We start from the raw sequence: 10,581 nt of genomic DNA, 5'->3' as shown, positions 1-10,581 counted from the left end.
ATGGCATTAGTTTTTTATAGACACAGTAACTATGCGCTGTTTCTCCAAAGGCAATTGACTGTTTATATGCCAACATTGCATTTCTTAATACTACTAAGATGCATAATTTTCCTTTTTGGTGTATTATTTCTTTGATTTCAAATGATTGATTTCGAGACAGGGCTCTGCCGCACGAGGAAATAAAAAATATAAATAAATGAATTTGGTGTAATCAATTTTTGAAAAAGAAAAATCAGTTTTTTAAAATCATGTTAAATGTCTGTAATTTTTCACTCAAGGGAGAAAAAGGGAGCAACTTTCATCTCAAGACAGTAAAAGCTTTACACAAATGGCAGGGATGAATAATGAGTTTGAAAATATATGAAATTCGAGATCAACCTTACAAATACACTTAACACCGAATTGTAAATATGGTGGCAATACAAAAATAAACACGAAACATCGAAGTGTATGATCAACATAAGCAAAAAAAGTTTCCTGATCGGAAGCTTTTTTTGTATTCTATGAATGGGAAATACGCCATTGCTAATTACGTATTTAAAGAGAAGATGGAGGCTTATACGCCATTACAATTGGCATGATGGCTCCATTAAGAATACAGATGCTCAACTGAGTAAAAATTTTCATTCTCTGGATGATTTTTGGCCTAAACTAGGTGGTCTTGCACTATGCATCTTGGAGGAAGGCATTTTGGTTTGCTTATCATCCATCCTGTCATAGTATTTACACAATACTAGTAATGAAGCAATGGTAGAAACCAAATAGTCTAGAACTAGTCATGTTTTCTAAATCTTTTATCCAATCGTAAGCTGACTGATTTCGTAAGCAACAATCTCAATTACCCGAGCTGATCACCTTGGCTGTGGAGGAGGCGGCTGCATAAGAATAGGGGATGGCTCTGTCGGAACTGGAGTTGGTGGTATGACGATAGGCCTCTCTATTGAGTAGCGATTAGACCCACCAAAACTCTCAATGGATTTCATGTATTCTGATGCATTGTTCTCTATGATGAAAGCATCCTCTAGCTCACGAACAATGTCTGCCATGCAGGGGCGATAAGCCGAGTAAGGTTCAATACACGCCAAAGCTACCTCTACAACTCTCCACATTGCTTCAGCATGGTATCCTCCTTTAATGCTAGGATCCACTATCTCTTCTACTTTTGAGTTCTTTATATGAGGCTTTGCCTATATGTTATTCAAAAAGCAAAGAAATATGAAACAAGTGAATATAAATGGTTGCACTATAATTTCATCTCTTTCATGTATAAAACCTTACCCATTCCACCAAGCTCCACTCATTTCTTGGCCTGTTTATATTGAGAGGCTCTCGGCCGCTTACAATTTCCAGTAAAACGACCCCAAAGCTAAAGACATCGCTTTTTGCTGATAGATGCTGCGTTGAGTAGTACCTGAGAAGGCACAGTTTTGTTAGGAGATAGAAAGTGGTAATTCTTATATGATTCATGAAAGGCTGATACTGCAAACTTACTCCGGGTCAAGGTATCCTGCAGTGCCTCTTACTTCAAGAGAAGTACCGCTATCCCCTTCTTGAGGTGCATATTTCGAGAATCCAAAGTCCGAAACCTTTGCACTCATGCTATGATCCAGAAGTATATTACTCGATTTCACATCTCTGTGTATTACACAACGCTCGGAGAAGGTGTGAAGATATGTTAAGCCTGGAAAAAAGTTTCATAGTTGGTTTGAAAATGTGATTAAGCTCATGAAAAATGATACTACTATAGATTAGTAAAAACATGATTTTTAATGGAACTGTTTGCTACTTGCCTCTTGCAGCACCTAAAGCAATGGAAAGTCTTGTTGGCCAGTCAAGGACTTTACGCTTTGCTGCTGCTCCTGTTATTGAATGAGAATAGATGAATAAAATCCGGAGAGAATCTAACTTTGATCGATTTCAATGTAAACAAGATTTACCATATAGGCGGTCTTGTAAAGAACCATTCGACATGAAAGGATAGACAAGAATTTGCTGGTCATTCTCACAGCAATATCCGATCAATGGCACCAAGTTCTCGTGTCTAATTGCTGAGAGCAGGTTTAGCTGCATAATTTAACGATACAGATACTGTAAGGCTGGCATGGACATCACAGAAGAAGTAATGTCATCTCTCATATGGTGTATATAAATGATAGAAGCTTACTTCATTATCGAACTCACGGGTTCCCTGTGTTGAGGTGGCTGATCGGACCTTCACTGCCACTTCTTGACCATCGGCTAGAGTGCCACGATAGACTGATCCAAATCCACCTTCTCCTATCAGTGTTTTGTAGTTTTGTATGGAAGCTTCTATGCACTTCAGTGTGAAACTTTGGATAGAAATTGATTTTGTAGCCACGGATTCTGTGCTCGATATTGCATAGATCGCATCTGCGCTTTAAAGCAATGCTGTTGTAGCTTCATGAAATAAAATTCTCCATCCCAAAACACATTGAGATTTTCTGTGTACTTACTTTTCGACGTCAGTTGCCTCTTGTCATCGTACTTGTGTAGAGTGCTCCTTTTCTTTTTGTAAATACAGAACAGGCATGTCCCAGCTACGGCTATGGCTATAACTAACAGAGATCCAGCTGCAATTGTGCCTATGAGAATCCGAGCCGAATGGGAGGATGCCTGAGCATTGCATACCCCATTGCTGCATATATGAATGTAGATGGCTAAATAAGGAGTCAATTCTCTCTCAAAGGTACATATACATAACGGATGTAGATAACGATTAACGATAGTTTTGCACCGTAAATATGCTGTGGATTCCTAAAAGGATAAACATCTTACTCTGTACTGAGATTTGACTTGCTTAAGTCTGTAGGAATACTTCCTGTGAGGTGAGAATTGCAGCCGAAATATCTATTGAACAACAAAATAGATTCGAGTTTAGATAAACGATAATTCACTGACAAAACCAGTTTAAACAGCACCTAGTAGTTTGTCAAGAATATAGTGTGTGAACTTACAGTTTCTCCAAATGTTTCATTTTGGAAATAGTGAATGTGATGTTTCCTGTGAGTTCATTGTGGCTCACATCCCTGCAAAATAACCGAAAAACTCATAGATGACTGTCTTAAATTATCTGATACTACAAAATAAAATAGTCTAACATACTAAGTTGAGTTGAATTATTACAGTGAAATCAGCATGGAAGAAGCTGGAAACTGAGGAACAGTGCCAATGAAGCCGTTATTGCTCAAGTTCCTGCGTTTTACCATTGATCGTCACTTTCATAAATCAACAAAAGAAACTAAAAAGAAGAGTACTGAGTCGTACAATTCTTTCAGGTATTTCAGGTCGGTAATACTGGAAGGGAGTGGCCCGGTGAGTCTGTTGGAGGATAAGTCCCTGTGACAGCAGAAAGTGAAGAATCGTCGTTGGAACAACGAGTTTGCAGGTGTAACACATTGAGAAAGGAGTATGCATTATGGAGAAGCATCTCACATTCCAGTGATAATTGAGGTACCGTTGGGAGCATCACAAGACAAACCATGCCATGGAAGAGGGAGACAAGGGTCTCCGGACCATGTCTTCAGAACTTCACTATCTTGGTTCTGGGCAAGCAACTCGCTCTTCACTTTCGTTATCACCGCCACTAAATAGATATACGAGAATCTTAGCCATCTGTCTAATCTCTTGCATGAAAATATTAGGTAACTTAAGTGCTTAGTTACCTTCCTCAGCATTCGTTTCTGCATTCCTCGGGTAAACTTGCCAAATCTCATAAGCATTACAGATGGGTCCCAGCTGAGAATTCGAGGCTTTAACCAAGGTCAGATTAAGAACTCCATTTGTTGTGAAGTTGAGAGTTACTCTCAAGAAGGGTGCACCGCTAGCCAATATGTCAACCGTATGCATATTCTTATCATTGATGAACACATTGAATACCCTTTCCCCGACTCGAACAGATTCATTCAGCTCAAGAAAGTAGAGGTAGATGCTGTAGTTTCTTGATCCTGCATCGAGGGTATCATACTGAAACTCCAACCGTTCCTGATGAGTCACAGCTGTCTTTAATACTTGAAGTGGAGGCATTATATTGTCTGGATCAGTGATATTGACATCGGTGGTGGGAGGCGGTATGTATCTAGCTGTTGAATCAGGGTATACATCTGATCTCCAAATTCGATCATACGAGTCGTGTGGGTACCTGAGATCTCAAAATAGAGTAAAGTAGAAGATTAGTTGTTCAGTCAAATTCTTATTACATTCTTCTGTGGTTTGATCGAAATTTATATAATAGATGTTGTTATGTTAATTAGAGCTTCCCATTTATATGTTCACTAATAAGTACTACTAATAGAATAGAGTCTTAGGTGACAACTTCAGTAGTTTTTATTTGAAAAGAAACCATGCTAAATTAGTTCATCATTGCAACAACCTTCAATTAGAAGGCATACCTGATATCAGCCACTGTGTTTCCTACATCTACCCGATCGACAAGTTTGAGCACGCTAGAATTGTATCTCGCTAGGTATACAGTATTCGAAGGTCGAAGTTCCAGCTTTGAAAGGTATGCTTCCCCTTTTCCCTTCACTAGGCAGAAGTTAGTGTAGTTACTCATAGCTGTAAATAATCCCTCAACTCGCTTCGATGAAGAATTGACTCTCTCTATTTCCGTTTCGCCAACTGATACGCTGAAAAAGTTGCCTGAAGGCGATGATTCCAGCGGATTGCTGAGAGGAAATGTTCCTCTAATCAAATAGGAAGATCCATTCCTTGTTGGCAAGCTGTAACACCATTTGCTGTTATATCCCGACTCAAAATATCTTGCTTCGTTAGTCTCTTGATTGACATCCCCGGTCCAAACTGTGTTTTGACAACTTTTGTTATCAGGATACCAAGTTTCATCTGATATGTAGCTAATAGTGGTATTCGGATCTGTGAAGGCAGTATCAGCGCAACACTGAATGCTAAGCGAGCCTGCTGAAGATCATCCCCCAAAAATGTGAAATATTGACAGTATAAACACTACTACTAGAAACTAATGTTGGATCCTGTTTTAAATTGCCTAGTTTCCATAGACATGATTTAAACAGCTGAAGTTATACAATAAAATGTTCTATTCAACATTTTCTCTATATATTCTGTAGTTTATGAAGGCAATAAAATTGTTTAAGGTACAAGATCTAGAAAAGAAAAGGCAGAACATAACTACTAACTAACAAAGAACACCAAGAAACTCACCTTCTTGTGCATAACTTGAATTCACCAACAGGAATATGAGAAAGATGCAGCATGTGATTAGTCTCGTATTCGCGATATCCAACTCCTCCATCATCCTGAAATCGTCACAGAAAGTCGCCCCATCGGGGGATGCTTTGATGATCTCAAACTTTATAGTTATGCTTGCTTTGATCAGGAAAACAACATGGTAACTCAGCTGATCTTGTTTCCTGGATTGAATTTCTCAGCCTCTCAGGGAAGACAAAAAACATGGAAATGAAGAAACCTCTGATGATATTCCAGTTTGACTACAGTGGTTGGTGCTTAAGCATTGACAACAAGTTAGAGATATATTAATCTAATTGCATAAACTATAAGTTTAATGACCATTAGTTTTAACTAATACTCTTGATGATTATTATGATTTGTTTGTTTTTAGAGTAGTTGATATTTCTTTATTGTTGTGGAAATTTAAATTTGCTATGGGGCTGAGCCACCATTTACTTATAATTCATCTTTGTCCCTCCCTTTGTCAGTTACCTTGAATGATTGATCATGGAAATGGGATTAGTCTTTAAATAATTGTTAATGAATATGATTTACAAGCAACCATATGGTGACAAATAGGTGACTCTATAATTTCTCTATCATCTGATTACAATTAGGCCACTCTATAGTTTCTCTATGATTATGTTTGGTATAGTTGTTTTTATTTAGTCTAGTTAAATTTTGATGAGCAAAAGAAAATATAAAATTTAGATGAGCAAGCAAGACAATTAGTGATTGACTGGAGAAACAATGAAATGAGGTATACAGAGTTGTAAAATTTGGGAGGATTAATGTTACAGACTGGATAGATGTAGATATTCTGACATTTAGTGTGTTTACTTGGTCAATTCGGTTTGATCCCTAATTTTGCTAATTAAAGTCCACTTCCACTAATTTAATTTCTTAATCTAATCTAACAATATTTTATACTATCTTTATGACCTGTTCATAATTTGGAAATTGTTGTGAAGCACACAGGCACAACAAATTCTGCACCTTTTGTACTTGAAATGAATCTCTGGATAGCAATTTGACTTAACATATTTTCAATTTTGTATTGAAACATGCTAATTCTTTTTTATAAGTTTGTGAGATTCGTTCTGAATTTAAGACATTTGGCGGTAAATTTTTTTATTTTTTTGATTTAGAAAAAGTGAAGATCAGTCTAGAGTTGATTAAGTTGGAGAAATTATTATAATTAAGATTTACAATTCCAAGCAAACGTCGTCGTTTAGAAAGGGGGAAATTCCCGCGAGGGTTTAAAGCGGGTTTATGAAACGAGTAGTGCGACGTCGTTTTGGTCGGCGTTTCTTATCTCCAAATTCATTTCCTTCCTTGTCGACAGCTCAAACAGACCGCTACCATGGCTTGTAAACTCTCTCTCTTCACCTCCACTCTCTCTCTAATCCATCCAGAAATATCTCCACGTTCTGCAAAATTACCACTTCAATTGCTAACTTCTCAAATTTTCCAAAGCTTTACAGCTGCGAAATCCAGAAGAACCGTAGGTATGCTGTATTTTTTGTTTTATCGCTCATTGTTCCCAGCTTTAGTTCAGCAATTGGAGTGATTCTCTTTGATTCAGTTGAATGGAAGATTTGTGCTGCCGCAGCTGGAATGGAGGTTGAGGTTGAAGCTGACGTTGAAGTTGAAGTTGCAGAGGGGTACACGATAACCCAATTTATTGATAAGATGATCGACCTTTTCCTGAACGAGAAACCTAAGTCTCGAGATTGGAAGAAATACTTGATTTTCAGAGATGAGTGGGGCAAATATCGGCAGAAATTTTATAATCGGTGTAAAACCCGCGCCGATTCTGAAAAAGATTCAAATATGAAGCAAAAATTGATAGACCTGTCGAGGAGAGTTAGAAAGGTAAATTCTCGTGTATTTTTATTTACTTCGCTCAATTGATTCCTCAATTTTACTACTTTGTAAACATAGCTATGTCTTCGCTGATCTTTGATTTCACTCAACTAATTGTTCTTATTCCAATAATTGGTTTGATCTCTGTGGTTTTGGAAAAAAAAATAGCAGTGTGGCATAACTGCTTATGTGCTACGAATCAGCTACTTATTGTCTTATGAAATGATTGGAGGATTAGAATGTGTATTATTAGTTGAAAATTTCATTGTAGCTACAAATGAATCACACATGAACTTGGCAGATTGATGATGAAATGGAAAAGCATACTGCACTGCTTAAAGAGATACAAGAAAGTCCCATGGATATCAATGCTATTGTAGCAAAGAGACGTGGGGATTTTACAGACAGTTTCTTTCGCCATCTCACGTTGGTCTCAGAAACCTATGACAGCTTGGATGACCGAGATGGTAATGCTTTTGCATAGCTTATCCAGTCCAACGGATATGTTTTTAAGCGAGTTTTATTTTATATGACTTGGTTGAAGTGTCTAGCCAGGAAAATAGTGTATTCTAAGTGATGTGGTGCTTAGAAGTGCTTCATTTGTTTTTGGATGTTCGAACTTGGGATATAATCATGTAATAGGGCGTATGCAATTACTTTTGCCTCTCATTATGCCAATTGTGAAATACATATTGCTAGTCTACATAAGTACTTTTAGTGTTAAACATGCTTGACTTCTGTTGTATCCTAAGAATTTTTTAAATTTATAGTCCGAGTCCTAGTGTATGCATGCATGTTCATATATAATCAGTTATTGAAAATACCTATAAAAATTATGCAATAGGGGCTCACGTTATCATCTAATTTGGATTTCATTACCCTAGTTTTATTTTCCAGTGTAAATTCAGGCATTGCGTTGTCATTTTTGTTTTTCCTATATATTATGATTATTATAACTGATTGTCAAAGTTCTCGAATAAGGGTCTGATTGTAATCTTATAATTGAGCAGCGGTTGCTAGGCTGGGGACTCGATGCTTATCAGCAGTCAGCGCTTTCGATAATACTCTGGAGATTGTGGATACATTAGACATTGCACAGGCTAAGTTTGATGACATCTTAAACTCCCCTTCAATAGATGCAGCATGTGAGAAAATAAAAGGCCTAGCCAAGGCAAAAGAGCTTGACTCTTCTTTAATTCTATTGATAAATGGTGCTTGGTCAGCAGCAAAGGAGTCAGCAACTATGAAAAATGAGGTGTGAATCAGCTTTCCATATTCAAAAATCTTATTAATACCTGAGATGTCAATTTGATTTGAAAAGCAAAACACCGTTCATTTGCTTTCCATTTATCATTCTCCGCTATACGCTGTGACTCTTCTTTTTTTACTCTACCTATATTATTCCCATCATTGATTTAAGGTCTTAGACTCTTAATGGGTTGGACATTCAATAAGCTGATTGATTATTCTTCTAATGGTTTGCAACAATTACATAGTCTACAGCAAACATGCATCAAATTTATAACATATTTTCTTATGATACTTAGATGTAGTTTATATCCAGTTGGCTTGCATTTCTCAATTGGTTTTGAGAAAAGTTGCTCTTAGGATTTTTAATTGCTCACCAAAATGGGCTAAATCCATTTCACAAGGCTAAAGTAGCAACAGCGTAAGTATTAAGCCACACTGCCACCTAGTCATTGTGTTTAGGCGAATTTCTGATATTTCAAATGCCATTATTCTTTCTGAAGTAGACACTACTCTAAACGCCAAAACCTCCGTATGTTTTTAAAAAGCATCCTAATTCTCATTATTCTTGAACTAAATCATTGTGTTTATTTCTTCCCTAAAAATTACTTCTCATGCAACATTACTATTTTATTTTCTCAAGAATTTGGTGTACATTTTCATGCAGTTTATAATGAGCAAAATTTTGTAGGTGAAAGATATAATGTATCGTATATACAAGGCAACACAGAGCAGTTTGAGGAGTATTGTGCCCCAGGAAATTAAACTCCTGAAGTATTTGCTGAACATCACAGATCCTGAAGAGCGATTTTCAGCATTGGCCACCGCTTTCTCGCCTGGCGACGAACATGATATCAAACAACCAAATGCTATATACACGTAGTGAAAAATCTTTTTTTCCGAACTGTTTAGCCATATAAAAGATTCAGAATCTGTTTCTGATGTAACTGCATCTTCATCTGACGTTTCAGAACTCCCAAGGAGCTGCACAAGTGGATTAAGATCATGCTCGATGCATACCATCTCAATATGGAAGAGACTGAAATCAGGGAAGCCAAGAAAATGGACCAACCTATTGTTATCCAGAGACTTTTCATCCTTAAAGAAACTATTGAAGAGGAGTACTTGGAGCAAAATGCCAAACCAGAGACGAACACAAATTCAGAAGACAGCTGATGTAAACTTTCCATCAAAGGGTGCTCTGCTAAATCTGTGGGAGCTAGTAAACCTATAAGTTCACTTGAAGGTTTGTGCTTGTTTCCTTATTTGGATGAAATTAACTGATGCGTCTTTCATAAGATTGACATAGGCTATTTACCTCAGCTCACGTGTATCACTAGTTGCATCCGATGTATGTAATCACGATTTCCTTTGAGCCAAAAATATGGCGTATGGTTGGCTTTTTACATACTTTTCGGTTGTGGTATTTGCGTGATTCCAGCAGTTGCTTAGTTCGTCAAGATATTGAGATGGTGATCGAGATCACGTTTTGGAGGGGGTGATGCCTTCTTCTTAGGCTTTTATGTGAGCAAAAAAAGAATATCATGCAGTTTGTGCAGCAGCTGATGTTTTCTACTGAAATTAGGCCCAAACTGCAACTTCATGTGAAATTTCTGTGTCTTCTTTTTCCTTTTCCTGAATTGCTAAACCTATGCAAAGAATCATGGGGGCAGGTGATTGATTTTAATTTTTTCTATAGTGAGCTCAACCAATAATTAATACGTGCATTATTACCACTTTATAATTTACAGTCTACGAGGATGGCGTGTAAGTTATCATTTTTCTTTTATATTTTATGAAAAAGACAAATGTAATTTATGTTTTGTTATTTAAAGTGGGTCATATATCGACGTGGACCTCCTTGTACTTCCTATGCTACACATTGTGACAAATTCTATTCATCACTTGAAAATTTCCCAATTATGTCCTTCTCTAAAATAGCAATTACCATCTCCATTTACCATTTTATGGGAAAAACCTCAAGTTTTGATGAAAACTATATTTATCGTGTAGGTGTAATAATTAGATAATTTTATTTGTCATTTTTTTTTGTTTAATAGAATACAGATTATTGAACGTGTAAATAATAGATATAACAGGGTGGGATTGTAATACTGTGACCCCACTTCATCTTTATCTTTTTGGTCTTTCAACTGCCAAGCCATGCAAAGAAAATTATGGTATATTTGCTCGATTTATTGCAATATATTATGTCAACCATAATTAAGATAGTGATTTACAGAC

General features: G+C 36.8%; 2 protein-coding genes across 7 annotated transcripts; one reads left to right on the top strand and one right to left on the bottom strand.

Moving 5' to 3' along the window:
• Positions 1–366: 366 nt before the first annotated feature.
• On the bottom strand, positions 367–5,565 carry LOC125209723 (nodulation receptor kinase-like). Of its 3 annotated transcripts, XM_048109307.1 has the most exons (16): positions 5,197–5,565; positions 4,410–4,935; positions 3,684–4,159; positions 3,454–3,604; positions 3,286–3,357; positions 3,145–3,213; positions 2,976–3,047; positions 2,797–2,868; positions 2,475–2,656; positions 2,165–2,391; positions 1,938–2,064; positions 1,791–1,859; positions 1,492–1,681; positions 1,279–1,411; positions 843–1,187; positions 367–711 (listed from the first exon to the last, which is right to left on the bottom strand). In XM_048109307.1, exons 1-15 carry the CDS (start codon positions 5,288–5,290, stop codon positions 852–854), a joined length of 2,796 nt encoding a protein of 931 aa, XP_047965264.1. In that variant the 5' UTR covers positions 5,291–5,565; the 3' UTR covers positions 367–711; positions 843–851. The 3 variants fall into 3 exon arrangements, with proteins under 3 accessions (XP_047965264.1, XP_047965266.1, XP_047965263.1); XM_048109309.1 differs by having other exon boundaries at positions 367–1,187; positions 4,410–4,932; XM_048109306.1 differs by having other exon boundaries at positions 367–1,187; positions 5,197–5,564.
• Positions 5,566–6,557: 992 nt separating this feature from the next.
• Positions 6,558–10,024, top strand: LOC125217123 (uncharacterized protein At4g37920-like). 4 transcript variants are annotated; one of them, XR_007175568.1, is made up of 7 exons: positions 6,558–6,731; positions 6,809–7,098; positions 7,391–7,556; positions 8,100–8,344; positions 9,029–9,216; positions 9,309–9,583; positions 9,782–10,024. XR_007175568.1 is itself a non-coding variant. In XM_048118950.1 (6 exons), exons 1-6 carry the CDS (start codon positions 6,587–6,589, stop codon positions 9,511–9,513), a joined length of 1,239 nt encoding a protein of 412 aa, XP_047974907.1. In that variant the 5' UTR covers positions 6,558–6,586; the 3' UTR covers positions 9,514–9,747. The 4 variants fall into 4 exon arrangements, 1 of the variants encoding a protein (XP_047974907.1); XR_007175567.1 differs by having other exon boundaries at positions 9,779–10,024; XR_007175569.1 differs by lacking the exon at positions 9,782–10,024 and adding an exon at positions 9,661–9,747.
• The last annotated feature ends 557 nt before the right edge of the window (positions 10,025–10,581 follow it).

Source organism: Salvia hispanica, chromosome 3 (assembly GCF_023119035.1).
Source record: "Salvia hispanica cultivar TCC Black 2014 chromosome 3, UniMelb_Shisp_WGS_1.0, whole genome shotgun sequence".
Classification (NCBI taxonomy): Eukaryota; Viridiplantae; Streptophyta; class Magnoliopsida; order Lamiales; family Lamiaceae; genus Salvia; species Salvia hispanica.
This window is presented reverse-complemented; position numbering and strand designations above follow the sequence as displayed.

Excerpts from the sequence above, each read along its gene's own strand:
- LOC125209723 (XM_048109307.1), bottom strand. The coding sequence starts at position 5,290 with ATGATGGAGGAGTTGGATATCGCGAATACGAGACTAATCACATGCTGC. Across the intron at positions 3,214-3,285 it reads CTGAAATACCTGAAAGAATT|GAACTTGAGCAATAACGGCT; the intron begins GTACGACTCAGT and ends GGTAAAACGCAG. Across the intron at positions 1,860-1,937 it reads TTTACAAGACCGCCTATATG|GAGCAGCAGCAAAGCGTAAA; the intron begins GTAAATCTTGTT and ends ATTCAATAACAG.
- LOC125217123 (XM_048118950.1), top strand. The coding sequence starts at position 6,587 with ATGGCTTGTAAACTCTCTCTCTTCACCTCCACTCTCTCTCTAATCCAT. Across the intron at positions 6,732-6,808 it reads GAAATCCAGAAGAACCGTAG|TTGAATGGAAGATTTGTGCT; the intron begins GTATGCTGTATT and ends TCTTTGATTCAG. Across the intron at positions 7,557-8,099 it reads CAGCTTGGATGACCGAGATG|CGGTTGCTAGGCTGGGGACT; the intron begins GTAATGCTTTTG and ends ATAATTGAGCAG.